The sequence below is a fragment of the Pistacia vera genome, unplaced genomic scaffold (genome assembly GCF_008641045.1).
Source record: "Pistacia vera cultivar Batoury unplaced genomic scaffold, PisVer_v2 Contig310, whole genome shotgun sequence".
NCBI lineage: Eukaryota > Viridiplantae > Streptophyta > Magnoliopsida > Sapindales > Anacardiaceae > Pistacia > Pistacia vera.
In genome coordinates, this window is record NW_022196125.1 from 1,449,603 (window position 1) to 1,471,191 (window position 21,589).

The following is a 21,589-nucleotide window of genomic DNA, read 5'->3' on the forward strand; positions in this document are numbered from 1 at the left end:
CATGTAAAATACCTATTTTGACCCGCCAGATTCCGTTTGCAATATGTGGTATTTCATACATATCACGTGATTCACATCAAAACATATAATATTACTAGAAAGGGACAAAATTATTTAATTTTTTATTTTGTCACTTTAATTATTTGATCCATTGTGTTAAAAGTGAATGGAACTTTCCCTTAATTAGGCAATTCCTTTTTAAAATTGGTTGTCTCTATCCTTTCTGCAATCCGCAATTCCTTTTAGTAGTGTTGTTCTTTAAACATTTATTTCTTCTAGTTTATGAATTCTAAAAAATTGAAAACAAATTCAAGGTGAAAAAGATTTTGGCATCTATTTTTTCTTTTTTTTTTTTCCTCACTTCACTTGTATTGCATAAAATCCAGGTGAAGAACCCTTGCTCTTGTTCCACCTAAAAGAATCGGCCCTCCCAAGATTGGGATCCTAAGTCCGCCAGTGTTTACTTGGACTCTTTAATTGATATCTTATGTAAACTTTTGTTGATAGTGTAAGCTTTTGGTTTGGAGGTAAAGCTTTGATAAAAAGCATCGTCGGATAAATATTCTCGGACAAGCCAAGCCTAGTCAATGTAAGTCAATATGAGAGCCTCACCTTTGTCCCACACGAAAATAGAGAAACATAACACTTTCTTCCAAACAGTGAAGATAAAATTGAAAAATATTGATCTAAAATGAGGTTTTATAATTTAGAATGAATATTAGGGATTTTGTAATAATTACATATCTTGATTGTACTTTATTAATTTTAATTTGTCTAAATTAATCATTTTATAAGAGGATAAAACTGAATTAAGAAAAAAAATTGAAAGAGGTCTCATAAGATAAAAGGGGAGGACCAATAGCATCACTCTAATTTGTCCTAAATGTAAGGAGCCAACCTGTTTAATGAATTGGGTCCCCAACCAAAAATCCCTTAACTCGAACACAAGATGATTATTCAACGAGTTGAGTACCCTAAAAACCAATACGATCATTATCGACTGGATTATTATATAGTATCACACAATTATTTAATGGGTTGAACACAACGGCAAAACCAAGAATTTATTATCATCGGAAGTAGGGCAGATACAAATGGCCCACCCTCGATACAATATGGTCCACCCTCGATTTAATATATATATATATATATATCTATAATAATATATATATCTATAATATATATAATTTATGGATTTTGGCTTACCCTAACAGAAATATTAATGAACAAAAATATTAATGTGTAATTAGTTTTTATTTTAGCCTACTGTAACGAAAATTTCTGAATCCACCACTGATCGGAAAGGTTGACAAAAATATTAAGCATCTGTTAGAATAATATAATCTAATTTAAGAAAATTGTGTATATATTTTGGCTTTACTCAAATTAAACTATTATTAAAATAATGAAATTATTATTTTGTTTTTCTAAAAATTAATTTAATGTGAACAAATATCTTTCTAATAATATCTCTATTAACATCATAATTTTAGTTTAGTGAAATATCATTAAATTATATTTATATAAATGTAAAATACCATAATAAATATCTACGTTTTATAGGCTAATTTGCTTATTAAATAATCTTTCTTTCCCTTAATTCTTATTAAATAATCCCTTTCAGTCTTGTTGACTTGAGCGTTGGAGTGCCTACAGCAAACACCACCTCGATATTTTCTCTTGTCTTTTCATATGTGCAGGTCCAGCGGATTGTTAGTAGCTTCAACTTCATAGGATCAGACCTTATTTCCATGATAGTAGATTTTTTGCATCTACACAGAGCACAAGTAAAAAAAAAAAAAAAAAAAACCTAAAATTTAAACTAAGAAAGAGGCAGCCGACAGCCAGCCATTTTTTGGTTTTGTTAAAGAGAAGGAAAGAGAAAAGAAATGAGAAAGAGAGAGGTTGTGCGGCTATCGACAGTTGATGTGGGGGATTGATTTTGGATTACCGATTTTAAAATGCAGTGGAAAATTACGAGTTGATTAAAAGATTTTCAGTTTTTAACCACATCAAACACAAGTGCAGAAAGTAAAGAACATAGTCATCTACATGGTTCCGCTAAATCTACTTTTAGCTTACATCCATGGGACCTTGTCCAGATCGAAGCAATTCACTAAGTTAAAAACATATTACAAGATATAGTTCAAAACTGATCTAAGTTACAGTAAAAAGAACTCCCTGTTCAACTTTACACTTAGCACCACACTCTAAATCCTTAACGTGGAGCAACTCCTTGAAGCTTCTTCTCGCTGGGAACACACCCGAGAACAGCTTGTAAACCACAAGCTTCAAGCACCGATGTCACGCACCAACATCAACAAAGGAACCACGTTCCAGCACTCATCAAGTCTATGTTTGAGATGGTTAGGTTTTTGGCACGATAATGGAAAAAGAATCTTAAACCTTAAGATAAGGAATACTCTAAGAATTTCAGAGTACAATGAAATAAAATATCAAAAGGTTAGATACATTTACGCAAGAAACAGTATTATATAATGAAGGATTTATTGCTCAACAATATAGTGCCATATTAGCCAACAACGAGCTGACCCATGTTTGTCCAAATAAAAAAAGTATTCTTTCTTTTAGTTTGGACCACAAAACAAATCAGAAAAGATAACAAGAATTCTCCAATAAAATATATATATCTTTTGACAATGACAACCAATTACTCAAATAATGCATTGATTAAAACAATGAATGAGACAATTGATTATAAAGGAAAATTTATGGAGGTTGGGATTTAGTGTACAAGCATAATTTTGTATAAATAATCTTTAATAAATATCGCAGGTGAAACGAAAGAGAAGCGGTCAAAGGATAAAGAAGTTGAGGATAGAAGCAAAATGAAACAAGAAGAGCAGGGTACAAGCTAAGAAGAAGGCACAAGTTTGTGAACAGAGACATTATAGTAGTTGTGATTAAACTAAGATATCTTCCATTCAAGACCAAGTATAAATGCCTATAAGTAGAAGGGAGTACTTGAAAATTGTAAGACATTTTTTAGACTAAGATATTTTCCCTTCAAGACCAAGTATAATGCCGTGAATAAGGAGTTTCTCTGATTGTGTTCCTTTTAATACGCAAACAAAATTTGATGACTCAGCTGTTTTTACGCATCATTTTCTTAAGCAATAACAATTCTTAACAAAACGCAGTATTGATTTTAGCTCTTAACAAACACTTTTCAGCAGCATTCTTCACAAATATTTTATGAAAGAATATGACTATAAATAACAATAGCAAATCCATATCATTACTTAAATGTAAATTACATTATAAAATAAGAAAATACCATTCAATTCAAATAATAAAACCCCAGAGTTAGCTAGCGTACCACTTAATTGAAAGTAAGTTTTCAACCAAACTGGACAAAAAAAGTACAGCTCCGACAAGAGCTGCCAAATCGTGGCAAAGGCGAGGGCATGAAAAGAGTGAAAGCGAGCTAGATGACCATGTTCATCAGTAAAGATAAAGAAGCCTTGCTACTTCAGTTTGTAGTTAGTCTTTCCCTGAACGCACGCAGTACTATTCTATAGAATCTTTCTACTCATATGGATCTGGTCGGAAGATGTCATACCGCTACAATTGTAGCTCGCCAAGGATTTTTTAAACATTTGAGTCTCAAGTTTCCACCGAGGCAATTCCAACGATTGATGTGGTACGCTCTAAGATGCTTATAAAAGCCGGAGTAATGGGAACCACTTTGTGGAATTTGTTGGCGAAGTTTATTGAAGAGGTCCACTATTACAAGATTCTCCCCCACAAGATTTTTAATAATTCCCTCTTCAACAAGTGGATCCATGTCTTTTACAGAGGAGATAAGGAAACTCATCAATTCCATGTAACTGCGTAAGTAGACTTGGCAAAATGGGTGCATGGATCGGGTACGGGTCGGGTCATCACGGGTATGGGCCACACAGCTATGGATCCAATATAGGTCGAAGTATACGGGTCTAAAATATAAGGCAGGGTACGGGTGGATCCGCGGGTACCTGTTTTTTCTCTGTCCAGGTTTAAGTTTTTACAGTTTCACCCCTAATAGTTTTCAATTATGACAGTTACACCCCCAAAATTCCTGGAGTTTTAATGTTTTACATTTACACCCCCTAAATCAACTACTCTAAATTTAGTTCAATTTAGAATATAAAAAAATAGGAACCAAAATAAAAAATAACACATAAACAAACAATAACATATAATACAAAACTACAAATACCAACCAAAATAAACAGATACATAATCACTAATATACAATTACATATAAACAAACAAAATAAGTCAATAAACTATAAATACCAGCTAAAATAAACAAATACATAATTCAATATTCAACAAAAACACATTCTTAGCGTAGCAAATGTTCATCCCACAGTGGGGGTGATAGAGTCTCTTGATTCCACAGCATGCTTTCTCGAGGAGCGGGTTCTGTCCCCCGAGTCATGGTTTTAAGCATGTTGGGCTTGCTAAGTGAAGTCAACAAAAAAAAATAAGAAAATAAGAACCTTTCCTTTGAAAGATCCAAACGAGCTATTGATTACTCTACTATGTCCTTGGTTACAAAAGCATTCATCTTAGATGATGTATCGGTTCATTATGAAAAGAAAGATTTCTCGTTTTAAGGACCAACCAAGAAAGCTAGCCATGCTTTCATTTTCTTTAGTTAATGTTTCCAGGTTTTCTTGGAGAGGAGGGTGTCCATATAAATTTCTTCCTCAAGCTCTCCATGTAAGAAGGCATTTTTTACATCAAACTGTTGTAAATCCCAATCAAACTGAGTTGCCAAAGAGAGTAAAATTCTCACTGTGTTCATCTTAGCCACCGATGCAAAAGTCTCTTGGTAATCTATTCCATAAGTTTGTGTATAGCCTTTGGCTACAAGCCTGGCTTTATATCTCTCAAGAGATCCATCTGCATTATATTTCACAGTGAACACCCATTTGCATCTAGTTAATAGTACATCAAGATCATCATCCAGATCATCATCCAAATCATCATTCACAAAACAATGATCAACTACAAATATTAATAAATGTAAATAATAAAATATATGAAATATTATGTTAACATGTTACATAAAAACTTATATCCATATAGCCAAGTTCGAGTGCATATCAAAGATTCTGCACTCTTTGGTTGAAGTGAGCTTTGATATTTGTTGAGCACTTTACTACCAATACTAAAAGCAGACTCTAAGGCAATGAATGTTATTGGTATTGCCATGATATCACGAGCCATCATAGCAAGTAACGGATAATGATAACGATTGTTCTTCCAATGATCGAGGATATCCAAATTCTGATATTTGACGCGATCAAACCTCATCTCTTCCAAATAAAGATCTAATTCAGATTTCTTAGTGGAAATGAAAACACTCTCATAGTTGTCAAAATCCTGCATCATTTAAATAGTTAAGTGTCAAAAGTTAAAATCAAACAATAAACAATACTTTATTTATCATAAGAATATAAAAACTAAAAAGTATAGTGACTTACAGAAGAATGATCTACACGCCTACTAATAGTAGGACCACTCGCAGGAGAAACAACTGAAGGTGAGGCAGGAACTTCTTTAGAACATTGAACCTCCTAAGCTTGAAAAAGCTTTTACAAGTTATTCTTAACAACCTCCAACTTCCTTGTGACATTAATTGAATCATAAACTTTGTTGAAAGCATACTCTACAAACTGAAACTTGAGACGTGGGTTAAGAATAGTTGCAATTGTCAACACAAAACTATAAGAATCCCAATATTTTGTAAATTTTGAGATCATTTGTTCCGCCATGCTCCTAACAACTTCATCCTCACTCATCCCTTTTTCAATTAAACGAAATTGAATTTCTCACACACATTTCAGGTACAAGTTTGCTATAGGATATTTAGAACCCGAGAATAAAGTTGTAATATCATAAAATGGTTCCAAGAACTTGCATATCCTCGCCCCCCCCCCACCACCCCCCACCCCCCCCCCCCCCCCCCCCCTCCCCCCCCCCCCCCCCCCCCCCACCCCCCACATATTCATCATCTAATGGACAAAATTTATAACTGAGATCTATTGTTGATAAAGCCACAAACACAGGACGATATATTAACGCCATTTCAAGCATTAAAAATGTCGAATTCCATCAAGTGGAAACATCCAATCTCAACCCCATTGAGCTTTTCACTCTCATTTGTACAGCAAGTTCTTCAAACTTGATTCTTCTAGCCTCAATTGCTTTAATATATTTCACACTATCTGGAATCTTATTTAAAGTGACACTAGTAGCTTTTAACCCTTCTTGAACAAATAAGATTCAAGATATGTGTAGAACATCACACATGGAAAAATTCACCTCTACATAACAAAGCATTTTGCACACAAAGCTGGTTCCTCAAGATATCCTCCATCCTATCATTACTACTTGCATTATCCAAAATAATTGAGAAAACTTTCTTTTCAATTCCCCACTCTTGCAAGAAATTCATAATATTATCTACCAAAACAACCCTTGAGTGTGGAGGAGGAATATGACAAAAGTTCAGTATTTTACTTTGTAACTCCCAATCCTCATCTATATAATGAGCTGTCAAAGAAATATATCCCTCAATTGTACCAGAAGTCCAAACATCAGAAGTTAAGCATATTCTACTAGTAAGCCTCCCTAATTCAAGCTTAGTTTTTTCTTCATTCTTTCATATATTTTTAAGCAATTTGCCTTAGCGGTGTTCCTAGAATAATGCATAAGCTCCTTACACACATACAAAAGGACTCTCCTAGTTCCTTGATTCTCCACATATGAAATATGGATAATTATGTTGAATAATTGATAAGGCCATATATTAACACTACAAAAAAACTGGCATTCCGCGTCTAGCAAAATTAGATGCAGAAAGTTACATTTAGATACTAAGCCATTTTTTGTATCTAAATTTGGTAGTCGCCCCTTAGTTGCAGTATCATTGTCGCAGATTCATAGCGCGTCTAAATTTTTGTTTAGACGTGGAAATTTTTTTTTTTTTTTTTTTTTTGCGACTAGCAAAATAGTCGCTAAATGCTGGTCAAAATAGTCCCACAACTTAGACGCTAAAAGTTCAAGGGTAATTTGGTAAAATTGTATAGCGACTAATCAATTAGTTGCAAAATTTTAGTGTCTAATAATTTGTCGCAAATGCCACAAAAATTAGACGCCAAAGGTGTAAGGGTAATTTCGTCAAAGGTATTCGTAACTATTTTATTAGTCGATCAATGTATCTTTTGGTGACCAAAATTTATTGGTTAATTGTTATACTTTTAGATGCTGAATGTAGAATCCAAACGGTTTTCGAGACTATTTTATTAGTGGCCAAATGTATCTTTTGGTGACCAAAATTTAATAGTTAATTATAATTATTTTAGATGCTAAATGTGAAATCCAATAGGTTTTCGCGACTATTTTATTAGTGACTGAATGTATCTTTTGGTGACCAAAATTTAGCAGTTAATTATAATCATTTTAGACGCTGAATGTGGAATCCAATAGGTTTTCGTGACTATTTTATTAGTGGCAGAATATATCTCTTGGTGACCAAAATTTAGTGGTTAATTATAGTCATTTTAGATGCTGAACAACTCAACTCTAGAAATAACTTTCACAAGTAAACAAAGAACTTAATCATAGAATATATAAGAAAATAACACTATAAAAGGCTTTCATATTTACTCAATTACATTAGCAGAGAACAATGGATTGAAATTTCTGAATTTCATAAGACACCTTATTAGTTACTATGTATCATCAAAATGTCAAGAATAATATACAATTGAACATGATTTAATGGAATATAGATAAAAAGAAAAGGCTTAATGCCATCTTACAGCTTGCTCAAAAGCACGAATGTATTTGTTCAACAGCTCAGGCCCTTTCACCGATATAAATCGTAAAGAACAAGCAGCAGCATTAACAGCACCAACAATGTGAGTTTTGCCGCAACCAAGAGAACCATATAAGAGAACATTTGACCTTAAACGTAAAGGAGCTTTGGCAAAGATATTTGGAAACTTTGAAGGCAATTCAATCATCTGACAATTAAATATAGAATTAGCAACAGATATATGATACAAATAGACAAATGGATTTTGTTTTTTCCTTTTTATAATCCAAAAACGCCTCGGCATGAGCACCAAGTTTAGAACCCAAACTATTTACAACAACCTTTAGTTGTTAGAAAACCTAACAGATATAATATCTTAAATATGTGGTTCCAAGAGGATTTAAACTAGTGACATCTTGTAGATAAAAAGTAGGACTATTGAACCAACCCTTGTGTCCAGCAAAACTTTTCAGAATAGTTGCTCATTCAACTAGGAAGCTAGAAGCATCTAGCTCTTGACATTTTGTACATTACACAGGACACACTAAAAAATTAACTCCAAAAATAGGAACTTTTATTAGCTAAACTGTCAGATGTTAGAATAGACTGAATGCATTACTTATCATCAAAGATTTTTCAATGAGTATTCAACTTTGATGAACTGATTTTTTAAGCTTAAAATCTAAAGCGTACAAATGTACACTCCAATAAGGTTCATACTTCAAAAGGTCCAATAAGATATCAACTCAAGGAAGCAATAAAATATCAAAATGTTTTGAGTTCAAAGGAGTTCTATTAGCCTTGCATTTCTAAGAAGATCAGAAGTAAAAGAAATAATACCTCTTTGATCGCATTCTGAATGTCATTAAGACCACCAACATCATCCCAACCAGAGTGACCACCTTTAAGAGAAGGTTTACTAATGTCTCGCATAGCAACTGGAAGGAAATCCTGCATGGCTTGAGTAAAGTCATCCCTAACTAATGTGGGATGAATGTTCTTTTCACAACCAGAATCGGAAGGTAGAAAACGGCCAATAGCAGCATGAACAGCTCTATCAACCAATATTTCCTGAAAAATTGTTATTCCTTTATCTTAAAAATGCAATAGAAAACAAAGGTCAAGAAATTCATTAAAGAAGAGGGCAACAGTAAGATGTAATCTCTTATCTTTAACCATGATAACAACTAATTTAAACAATCAGTGGTAACACGAAAGACAGTTGCATCACTAGAACAAAGTGACTATGGTAGAAGAATTATGTATTGAAAATTAAAAAGGATTTTGAATAGAACTTCTAAATTGTTGGAAACTATGTTTATATATATAGTGTAAAGGGTAACGGGTATACTTGTAATTATTTTGTGTGTGTATATATTTGAGTTAGGGTGTACTATTGACATTTTAAAGAGAAATAGAGAGAAGATAACATGGTATCAAAGCCTGAAACGAGTAAACCCTAAACCCATTTGCAAGATTCAGTTTTTTGGCGAGTGCTGGCTTCTTTCTTGAGTTTTCTAGTGACGTCAAACCCCTCCCTGGCGTTTTTCGACGACATCAGACCCTTCCCTTGCGTTTTCCGGCGACGTTAGACCCCTTTCCTGGGTTTTCCGACGACGTCTGACCCGTCCTTTGCAATTTTCGGCGACGTCTGACCCCTTCTTTGCATTTTTCGACAACGCCAGACCCCTTCCCTCTGTTTTCCGGCGACGTTTGACCTCTGTGTCTATTTTTCGGTGATGTGTTTCTATTTTTCGCCAACGTCTGACTCTGTTCTTCATTGTTCTCCCTTTTTTTTTTTGGCGAGTGCTGATTCTGAGTGTTGGTTCTCTTCTCTCATTTTTGGTTTGGTGCAGAAAAATTTTTTTTTACAGGTCTTTTGTCTGAAATCAAGTTCTATGTTTGTGTGAAAATGGGAATGCTTTGTGTTGGCTTGGAGTTGACAATGTGATACCAGAGTTGTTCTGAATCCTGGTGGTTTGAGTTGTTGTGCTTTCTTGGGTTGTTTGGTGTTGGGATTGTTGGGAATCGATGGAATTGTTCTGTTTGCTTGGGTTGTTTGGTGTTGGGATTGTTGTGAATCTGTGGAGTTATCAATTGCAGAGTCTATATAGCTTATCAATTGCAGTAAGTAAAATTGAAAAGTTAGAGCAGAACTGCATCTTCCAAATGAATTTAGAATTTATATAGATTTTTATTTTTTTAAATATTTTTAATAATTATCAGTTACAGAAAGGTTACTGTAAAGATAGAGAGTTCAACTCCCATCGCAGAAGCTAAAAGTTTAAATAGTCATAACATTTATCAATCCATTATGAAATAACACCATTTACCATCCATCAAATCCAAAATAACTTTTGCAGGATTCAAACTCGCCTTTTCTATTTCCTCCTCAAATGCTCTCTCCAGCTAATTTGCCTTGCGTCCATCCAGAGCACTCCACAGTAAACCTTATTCTAACAATCCTTCCTCTAAAGCTTTTCAAAAAAAAAAAAAAAAAAAAAAAAAAAAAAAAAAAATCCTCTAAAACCATCTTCACAATGCTCCTATCATCTTTAATAATTTGACTATCACCAACATCCAATATGTTTAATTTGGAAATATAACACGCTAATCCTGGTTTCAACAATATCAGCACCTCCTGCCTTTAGGATATCGTAACTTGTACTGACAACTTCCAACAAAAGTTCTTGAATCACCACAAAAAAATGGAAAGAATGAAAAAGCCAACCTAAATAAACTATTCCAATATGGGTTGTGGAAGATTCCTATATGCAACAAGGAAGAAAAAAATGAGATTTCGAAGGGTAAATATAAAAATAAAACTGAAAATGAGAAATACAATAAAATAAAAAAAATTATTTCTTTCAATATTTAAATAAAACTCATACTACAAATCAATATAAAAAAATATATGATGGAAACACAATCAATAAAAATAGTAAAAGAGAGAAATAAAATTATTAGGTACCCGAAAGTAGCAAGCTGAGCAAGAAAGAAGGGGTAATGCTTCAGAGGAACAAGCGCCAGTTTATACAACACTCGATTTCCAATGCCCAGAACCACCGTAACCGCGCTGCCACCACCACTTCCATCTTCCTACTCTTTATCTTTATTCCTCCTTTTTCCACCAAGTACGACCAGTCCCGCCTTCTCTCCTGCACCGTCGCTTCCTCCCCCTCCGATCTCTCCCACACCCTCCTGCCCCTGCCACGTACAAATTTGAACATTGTTTCAGCGTTTTAGGATGAACCATGGCCGTTGATTTCTCTGATCGCGTAAGAGGCATGAACACCGCGTACGTGAAGGTTTTCATGATTCAAGTAGAGTGGTGTGTGACACGGCGGACCAGCGGTGAATTGCTGGTAACATGATGTCATTGTAATGATTATAATGACAAGATCTACTGGAACGGAGGCCGATGAGGAGAGAGAGAGAGAGAGAGGGAGAGCCGTGTGCAGAATACACACCAATCTTTAAGATTCATCACATTTTTAATCTCTAAAAACTCTTTGCCTTCTTTTTCGGGTTCAGAAGTAAAGCAGTAGGGTTTTGTAGTTTTATATGTGGTGTGGAAAAATGGAGAAGAAGATGCGAATGGAGTGGAGAAGTGGAGAGTGTTTGCGTTTTAGGGTAAAATTAGTTTGGGGATTTTGATAAGTGGGTTATTACTTTTTAATTTTTTTTTTAATTTTAAGTTTCAAAATTTTTTGTGCAAAATTACTTACCTTTTTTTTTTTTTTTTTATGTTACCCTAAAACGGGTTTGGGATTTTTGTTTCTTTAATTGTAAGGTTTAGGGACTTTTCAATTTGTTTACTTTTTAAATTTTAAGGAAAAATTGTTACTTTTAATTTTTTGTTTTAAATTGAAATGGAATTCAGTTTTTGTATTTTGTGGACCACAATCGAACAGTTTCCAGGTAAACAAAAATTGGTTCAGTTCTCGGGTAGGTTTGTTTCTATATTTTTCTAAACACCGTACTCATTGGGTGTTTGGGATACGCCTTGCCAAAACTCATCAAAGTTAACAATCTCCGTCGAAATAGACAACATAAAAGCACCAGAGTCAGTGAAAAGACGTGTGTCTACTAAATGAGAGTAGTAGAAACTAGAACTGTTGTTCCAATGCCGAAAGCAGGTCAACTATGAGGGTTTATACAAATGAGTGAAATAGCGGTTAAGCAAAAGTTTTAGGGGAATGGTAATGTTAGATGAGAGAAGAAAAAATAAAATCAAACACCCTTCGTTTATTAGTAACAATAAACGAATTTAAATAACTCATTACAATTATAATACCCATTGTAATGTCAGAGAAGAGAAGAACAAAAATAAAAATCACCCATTACGAAGTTAAAGACCCATTTAGGAACGTTACTAACAACAGATGATAACAAATTAAAGCAAATTTTTTGAAGAAATGGATTGAAAATCAAACAATAAAATTGAAATACCATCTATAAAAGAATGAGGTTGACGTAAAAATAAAAAATAAAAAGTTACTCAGTGGGGTAATGTAGGCGGCAAAAATAGAATCAAAGAGATGGTAATGTAGCGAAAAGTTGAAACAATAAATTGATTTTGTTAGTAGTAGTATAGATTATTAAAAAACAATATTTAGTGGCAACATTTGGTTGCAAAAAAATCCTATTAACAACTACAACTTTAGTTGCCAAAATAACATACCCAAAATTTCAATTATTTAGACGGGAACATGGGGCGCTCAAAATTTACCATACATTTGGCAACTAAAATCTTAGTTGTCAAAAGAAGATAATCTGCAACTAACTAATAGTTACGCAATAGTAATTTTAGTCCACAATTAAATAATATTTCATTTACCGAGAAAGTTGGGTTCAAAAAATTCATCAACTTTAGCGATTAAAACATTGTAGTTGCTGTACATGAGTTTTGCAACTAATTCTAATATACACAAAATAATTGTTGCATGTACCCTGGATCCTTTGTAATATTGTTAAAAGCTTGGAATTTCGGTAATGTATATTTTGTAACTAATAAAAATAGTTACAAATTAATTATAAATATTTGTATCTAATTTAGCAACTATTCAGTAATTGCAAATAATTATTTTGTAACCATAATTAGTTCCAGAATCCCTTGTTGTAGTTGCCAATTGTGTTCGCGACGAATTGGCAACCAATAAATTGTTGCTTATGTGATATTTTGGGCAACAAAATCACATTAGTCACAAAATATTAATTTTAGACGCTAAAGGCGGAATAAATGGCCATAGAAGTTTATTCCCTTTGGCCGACTAATTGGAATTTAGTTACTAAATGGGGTATCTGCAACTATTTTTGCTTAGTTGCAAAATAATGGTTGCCAAAAGTACTTTTTCTGTAGTGTAACAATAAGTCTCTTGACTTCTTTCTATTTGCAATCTATGATCATGATCAATCAATAATTGCCCTACATCATGGTTAGCACGTTTTGGACAATTTCCCATATGACGCTTCAAATTTTTAGTCCCATGTGTGACACTACCATATGCATCAGATTATTGCATGTCTTACACCAGCTCCTCATTCTTATCTATCAACATATGTCTCAAAATAATTTCAAACTTCTGATGTTTTATGTTTATTTCTAGAACTAGTTGTAGGAAATAGAATTAGAAGGAGGTGACATTACCCTAGAAGCATCATTACTTGCTCTCACATTAACCATATCCGTATCTATAGTTTTAGAATCCGTCATGTCAATGCTTGAGACTACAAATATTATATATATACATATTAGATTGATAGGGTGATGTTAACATAATATTAATATATTAGGGCTTTCACACACACTCAAAGGTATACAATAAAATAAAGAACAAACATAAAAGAACCATAAACCAGAATAAATTATCAAACCCTTTCAAGTAGTGAGAAAAATAATGCTAAACAGTGAGATAAGTTATTGTGTCAATGGTAGATGACTTCACAAACACCATCAGTCGATTTCCTCTTCAATAATAAAAATTAAAGTGAATAAGACATTGGGTTGACCTTAAATGATGAATTTCTCTAGGTAGAGAGCAGTGATAATAATTCGAGCATGTGAGGTATGTTGTGTAAAAAGAGAACCCTTTTGTCAGCCAATCTACTAATCTACTCAGCTCGAATTGAGGCAGGGTGTTGATGTATACTTAAAGAAGTTAGCAGGACCAGAGTGCAAGTTATAAACATGAGGGTTGCATTTGTAAAGAATTGTTGTAAACTCATCAGAAACGATGACGTTAAGAGTGTTGAGTGTTTGTATAAAAGCTCAGCTGTAACTTACTAATTCAGTTAAGAAAAAAAATAAAAAAGAATTCGTTTATCTCTGAAACAGAATCCAGATTCAATCCTGCATTGTTTCTTGATTGTTTTGCTAAGTTCTTGCTTCATCCTTGAAGATCTAACTTGGTATCGAGCGAGTGACTCACGTCAATGGCGTACGTTTTGGTTCTCTTCACAATCACTCAAAAGCATTGAAGAAATGTTGCAGGAATCTTTAAGCCGTACCACCTCAGCTCTGGCGTCGAATCTGCAGGTGATAAACCTAAGCTACTCGGAACAATTATCGCTTCTGGAGTTCACAGTCTTGTTCACGGTTGGTTCACACGATTGAGGATCACTTACTTGGTAAAGTTCCTGTCTCCTCCTCATACTGTTAATTCTATAAATGAGAAAGAATTAGAACAAGGTCATGGAGAACCTAAGACTATTAGTGACTCTGTTAGTGATAAGATTAATCCTGCTTATATCATGTGGAAACGCACAGACAAATTTCTTGTGAGTTGGTTATTAGCATCCATTTCTGAGAACATGTTTGGAAATGTTTCTAAGTGTAAATTTCCACCGAGATATGGTATACCTTAGAAAATGAGTTTGTTAATGATTCAAAGGCCCGAGCACTTCTTTAAAGAATCTCTACAGACAACTCAGAAATGTAATCTAGGAATTACAGAATACCTAAAGAAGATGAAAGAAATTGCAGAAAGCCTCTCTGCAGTGGGTTAGTTATATCAGATGAAGAATTATTGCAGTAGTACTTGATGGGTTAGGCCCAGAATAGATGCAGTTGTAGTTAATCTCACATCTAGGCTTGAATCAAAGGTGGATAATGTAACATTGTAGGAGGCGCAATTTCTATTACAAAAGTTTGAGAAGACTTGACAAGTTCAATTCAGTTGTATTACAGTAGCTTGCCAATCTAGCTTCAGTTAAAACTTCAGTCAATCCTACTGGATTTAATACAGAGAACAAGAATCCTAATGTTCTTAACCAACTGGAGCAATTCAAACCTCACCTAACCTTTTTCCAATACATTCCCTCACAGAACTCACTAGGAAATCCACACTATTATCAAAACTATCCTATACTTGTCTCAGAAGCTTATGGAGCAGGGCATGGTGGTCAATCAAGTTACTATTCTAATGTTCTTGAATAGTAACAGGCCAACTGGATTTCAGGGTATGGGAGAGGTAGAGGATGAAATACTGGTCGAAATAAGATAATATGTCAAGTTTGTCATAAAGCTGGTCACTCAGCTGCTCAATGCTATCACAGGGTTTAATACCTCAACACTGGAACTATTATGGCAGCTACAATACTGGTGCACAGTCCAACAAATGCTTGTTTCACAGCCCTCACCCACTCAAGGAATTTTCAGTTCTTCAGTCATCCAGCCACAGCAATTTAGCCCTTATCAGAACTTCTCTCAAACAACACCACCACCACCTAGTTTCCAATATTACAATAACAGTAGGTTTTCTCAACTGAGAGGTGACTCTGTTTCCTCACCATTTCTTGGAGTACCTAGCCAACAAAACTCAGTTACTAATCAAGCCTTTTGGTATCTACGGTGCTGCTCAACCTATTCATAATACTGCTAATATGTCAGTCAGTTCACCTCAATAGCAAAACCAGTATTCAGCTCTAGCCACTCACTCACACCCACAGATCCTATTTGGTATATGGATTCTGGAGCTACTGATCATGTAGCATCAGACCTCACATTTAAATGTCAGTCAGCCCTATGATGGTGTAAATCAGCTTTAAGTTGGCAATGGTGAGGGTTTACTATCTCTCATACTGGTTGGTCTCCTTTACCTAGTATCTTACATTCAAAATGCCTTCAACTCAAAAATATTTTGTGTGTGCCCAAAATTACCAAAAACTTTTAAGTATTTCCAAGTTTACTAAAGATAACAGTGTAGTTGTTGAGTTAATGTGACTGTTGTATTGTTAAGGACAAGCTAACCAAGGCAACACTGCTGAAAGGGGATCTTAAAGGTGGCTTGTACCAGTTGCAAGTTCCTCATCCAAAGTTTTCAATGCGTCAATCATATGTCTCCTAAAATGGTTTAGTCCCTCTGTTGCATCACCAGATTTTAATTGTGTCCATAATGCTTTATGTCTAGTAATCTGCATTCTAGTGATATGTTAGATAGTCAAAGTATTCACAACAAGTCTGTGCATGTGCTACTTCAATAATGTTGCCTAATCAGACTATAATAATGATGCACAATGTACTAGCTCTCAATGTTGTAATACATTACCTATCAATAAACAAATAGTTTGAGTGTTTTGAATGCTATTTCTAATATATGATTGCCCAATCTGCTGATTGTAGTGTAGCTGATTCTACCACTCACATGTTAACTGTTACCAATTCTGATTCTTATATGGTTTGGCATAAACGTTTAAGACATCCAAATTAACTATTTACGTAGAATTCTTGAACTCTACCAAAGAATACCTCAACTAAAATTACCTCTCATACTGTTAATTCTCCTAGATCAGTGAATTCACCTATAGATGGTTTCCCTTTAGATCAGTCTAACATTACACCAAATCAGCACAATGTTCTGTGATGCTTGTCAATTAGGGAAACTCCATATAACACTTTTCCTCCTCCTCATCACAAGCTAGTGCACCTCTAGAACTTGTCCATAGTGATGTGTGGGGGCTGCACTTTATTATCATCTGAAGGTTTTAGATATTATGTCCAATTTCTTGATGACTATAGTAGATATAGGTGGCTTCCTTAGAACCAAGGCTGAAGTTAAGTCAGTTTTCATCAAGTTATCACTGGCTGAGAGGCAGTTTGGCCATAACTCAAATGCTTCAATCTGACCAAGGAGGAGAGTATTGCTCTTCACCTTACCTTACTAGTTTAGGAATTCAATTCAAGCACTCATGTGCTCATATTCACCAGCAAAATGGACGACCTGAAAGAAAGCACAGACATCTTGTTGAGACAGGTTAATAACTCCTTGCACATGCCTCTATGCCACTACATTTTTGGTGGCTGGCATTTGAAACTGCTGTATTTCTATAAATAGATGCCCCACACACATCTTGGCAATATATCACCTTATCAAAGGCTCTTTCACACCACCCCAACTTATGCACATCTAAGGTTTTTGGTTGTTCTTGTTTCCCTTTTCTTAGACCTCTAATAAACATAAGTTTGATTTTCATACTGAGAAATGTTTTTTGTAGGTATAGCTTAGTCCATAAAGGATATAAATGTTAAAAACTGATGGAAACTGTTTATCAACCTAGTGTAAAATTCAATGAATGTGAATTTCTGTTTTTCTCAAGGAAATGTATTTTTGTCGTCTGCATCAGGTCTTGTCTGCTGATTTGGTATCTACCTTCAGTTTTTCCTTTCGTTTCTGTGCATTACCTATTAAGCATACTCATGGTTCTTCAACTGGACTTGCCCCTGCTCTCTCCAGCAGTCAGACCTTCACAGCAAAATCCTAATAGAACAGCAGCAGTAATAAATCCACACCTACATTTGTCCACAACATGTTCCTACCTCACCACAACTAACTTAATTCCTATCTCTTCAACATCTACATATAAATCTTCACTACAAAACCATCCTAAAACATCAACTATTTCGCAATAGACTCAGTCAAAACCTCTCTGCCCCAGTCCATTTTTCACCCCCATTCCCTATTTCTTCCCTGCCAGTTATCACAGCACCTGACAATAATACCTTTTGCTCTCTTGAAGTTGATATCATTGTCTAAGTTTGTGACCCCTCTGATATTTCTCTCAACCCAAGTTTGATGTTATCAACACCCATTCTAGCTCACAAGAGCTAAAACAGCAGCACAATCTAAAGCAGCAGTTTGCTCCTTTCTGGAATAGGTTTACACAATCTGCAGCCTTACTTACTGAAACTGAAACACGCACCAGGACCTGTGATTTCTCCACATGACAGTGTTGAATCTACATCTATGTCTTCTACTCATATAAGTGTTGAACCTGAACCTGAACCTTTATCTCCTTTTGATGCCTAGCTAATGATAAATGGAAAGCTGCCATGCAGGATGAATTTAATTCATTGCTCAAAAATGAAACCTGGAAACTTGTTCCTCTCACTCGTTATCTCAATGTAGTAGGAAACAAGTGGGTTTTTAGAGTGAAATATAATGCAGATGGTACTTTAAAAAAGTACAAAGGTAGACTTGTAGCCAAGGGTTTTCAACAAACACAGGACTTGACTATTTTGAGACGTTTAGTCCAGTTATTAAGCCTTCCACCATTAGGATAATCTTGACCTTGGCAGTGACAAAAGGTTGGGATATTCAAAAATGACGTAAAAATGCCTTTCTTAATGGTACTCTTGTTGAAGAAGTGTATATGCAGCAAACTTTAGGGTTTGAGGATCATGAAAACCAGGATATGTGTGTAAGTTGAATAAAGCCCTTTATGGACTCAAACAAGTTCCTAGAGCTTGGTTTGATAGCTCAAAACAGCCTTGCATGACAAAGGATTTCAGAATTTCATTGCAGATTCTAGCTTGTTTATTCTCAAGCAACATGGTCACTTACTTATGTCTAATCTTGTTGATGATATTCTCATCACAGGAACAGATTCTTCTTATGTTGCTCAACTGATGCTAGAGTTAAAGTAAATTTGCTCTTAAAACCCTTGGTTCTCTTCATTATTTCTTGGTTTAGGCCACAGGAAATTCTGGTGGCATTCATTTGAAACAAACAAAGTATGCTTCAGATTTGTTAAGGGCAAACAAGATGTGGGATGCTAATCCTTGTCTCACACCCATGGCTGTTGGTGTTAAATTATTCTCTACTGACAGTGAGCTGTTTAACAACCCCACACTTTATCGAAGTACCATAGGTACTCTTCAATATCTTACCCTCACCAGACCTGATCTCAGCTTCTTTGTCAACAAGTTGAGCCAGTTTTTGTCAGCCCCTACAGAGCTCCACTGGCAGGCATGTAAAAGAATCCTTCGGTATGTCAAAGGCACACTGGATTATGGCATACACTTCAAACCAACAGTGGCTTTACAAGTAGAATGCTATGCTGATGCAGATTGGGGCAGTAACTTGGATGACAGGAGATCCACAAGTGGATATTGTGTGTATATGGGTCCTAATCTGATTCAGTGGAGTTCTCAGAAGCAAAAAGTAGTTGCCCTATCCTCAACTGAGGCTGAATATCGAGCATTGGCTCAAACTGGTACTGAGGTAGCTTGGTTGCAAAGTGTTTTTTCTGAACTAGGGTTAACACTATCCACAACACCGGTTATTTGGTGTGACAATGTCAGTGCTGGTGCCCTAGCATCTAATCCTGTCTTTCATGCTAGAACTAAGCACAATGATATTGATACTCACTACATTCGAGAACAAGTGTTAGCAAAACAAGTTACGATTCAATATGTGCCTTCTAAACTTCAAATACTGACATATTGACCAAACCTCTACCAGTTGCTCAGTTCACTGAATTAAGACAGAAACTTACTGTTCTCAGTCACAAGGAAATATAATTTTGGTTGTTACTGATCTGTTGGTTGTTGCAGGCTGAAGCATGAGATATGAATGCAGTGGCATGATTGTTGGAACTGCTCTGTTCTTTGTTTTTTGGTTTTGTTTGTTGTAACTGCGTGTGTTGATAATTGAAAGAGTTTAGCAGTGTGTGTGTGTGTGTAGTATCTGTGTTAAATGCAGTAGCATGGCTGGTATTAATGCAGTAGCAAATGCAGTAGCATGGCTGGTGTGAATGCAGTGGCATGATTATTGGAACTGCTCTGTTTGTGGTTTGTTTGTTGTTGTACGTGTGTGTAGTTTTTGTGATTTTGCTGATGAAGTGAATGTAGTAGCATGGCAATTAAATGCTGTGTGTGTTGAAAGTGAAAGAAGTATGGCAAAGTTTGACTAAAGTTTGGCCAAAGAAAGTGCTGTAATTTTTTTTTTCTTCAGAAAGTGCTGTATTCTGCAGAAATTTTCAGGAGAAATGTCATCCGTAAAGAATGTGTAAACTCATCAGAAACGATGACGTTTCAGAGTGTGAGTGTTTGTATAAAAGCCACTGTAACTTTACTAATTCAGTTAAGAAAAAAAATAAAAACAGAATTCGTTTATCTCTGAAACAGATCCATTCAATCCTGCATTGTTTCTTGATTGTTTTGTAAGTTCTTGCTTCATCCTTGAAGATCTAACTTGGTATCAGAGCGAGTGACTCACGTCAATGGGCGTACGTTTCTGGTTCCTCTTCACTCACTCAAAAGCATTGAAGAAATGTTGCAGAATCTTTAAGCCGTACCACCTCATCTCGGCGTCGAATCTGCAGGTATAAACCCTAAGCTTACTCGGAACAATATCGCTTCTGGAGTTCACAGGTCTTGTTCACGGTTGGTTCACACGAACTTGAGGATCACTTACTTGGTAAAGTTCCCTGTCCTCTCCCTCTTATACTGTTTAATTCTATAATGAGAAAGATTAGAACAAGGTCATGGAGAACCTAAGACTATTAGTGACTCTGTTAGTGATAATTAATCCTGCTTATATCTGTGGAAACGCAAGACAAATTTCTGTGAGTTGGTTATTAGCATCCATTTCTGAGAACATGTTTGGAAATGTTTCTAAGTGTAAATTTTCCACCGAGATATGGTATACCTTAAAAAAAATGAGTTTGTTAATGATTCAAAGGCCAGAGCACTTCATTTAAAAATCTCTTACAGACAACTCAGAAATGTAATCTAGAATTACAGAATACATAAAGAAGATGAAAGAAATTGCAGAAACCTCTCTGCCAGTGGTTAGTTATATCAGATGAAGAATTATTGCAGTATGTACTTGATGGTTTAGGCCCAGAATATGATGCGTGTTAGTTAATCTCACATCTAGGCTTGAATCAAAGGTGGATAATGTAACAGTTAGGAGGCGCAATTTCTATTACAAAAGTTTGAGATTAGACTTGACAAGTTCAATTCAGTTGATTCATACAGTAGCCTGCAATCTAGCTTCAGTTAATACTTCAGTCAATCCTACTGGATTTAATACAGAGAACAAGATCCTAATGTTCTTCAACCAACTGGAGCATTCAAACTCACCTAACCCTTTTCCAATACCATTCCCTCACAGAACTCACTAGGAAATCCACACTATTATCAAAACTATCCTATACTTGTCTCAGAAGCTTAGGGGCAGGGCATGGTGGTCAATCAAGTTACTATTCTAATGTTCCTTTGAATAGTACAAGGCCAACTGGATTTCAGGGTTATGGGGAGAGTAGAGGATGAAATACTGGTCGAAATAATAATATGTCAAGTTTGTCATAAAGCTGGTCACTCAGCTGCTCATGCTATCACAGGTTTAATACCTCATACACTGGAACTTATTATGGCAGCTACAATACTGGTGCACAGTCCACACAAATGCTTGTTTCACAGCCCTCACCCACTCAAGAATTTTTCAGTCTCCTCATCATCTCAGCCAC

The 21,589-nt window shown here is 35.2% G+C and overlaps 1 protein-coding gene across 1 annotated transcript; it reads left to right on the top strand.

The window, feature by feature from the left end:
- Positions 1-18,909: 18,909 nt before the first annotated feature.
- On the top strand, positions 18,910-19,563 carry LOC116136324 (secreted RxLR effector protein 161-like). The gene has a single exon (XM_031422031.1). The coding sequence runs from the start codon at positions 18,910-18,912 to the stop codon at positions 19,561-19,563; it is 654 nt and encodes a 217-aa protein (XP_031277891.1).
- Positions 19,564-21,589: the final 2,026 nt, after the last annotated feature.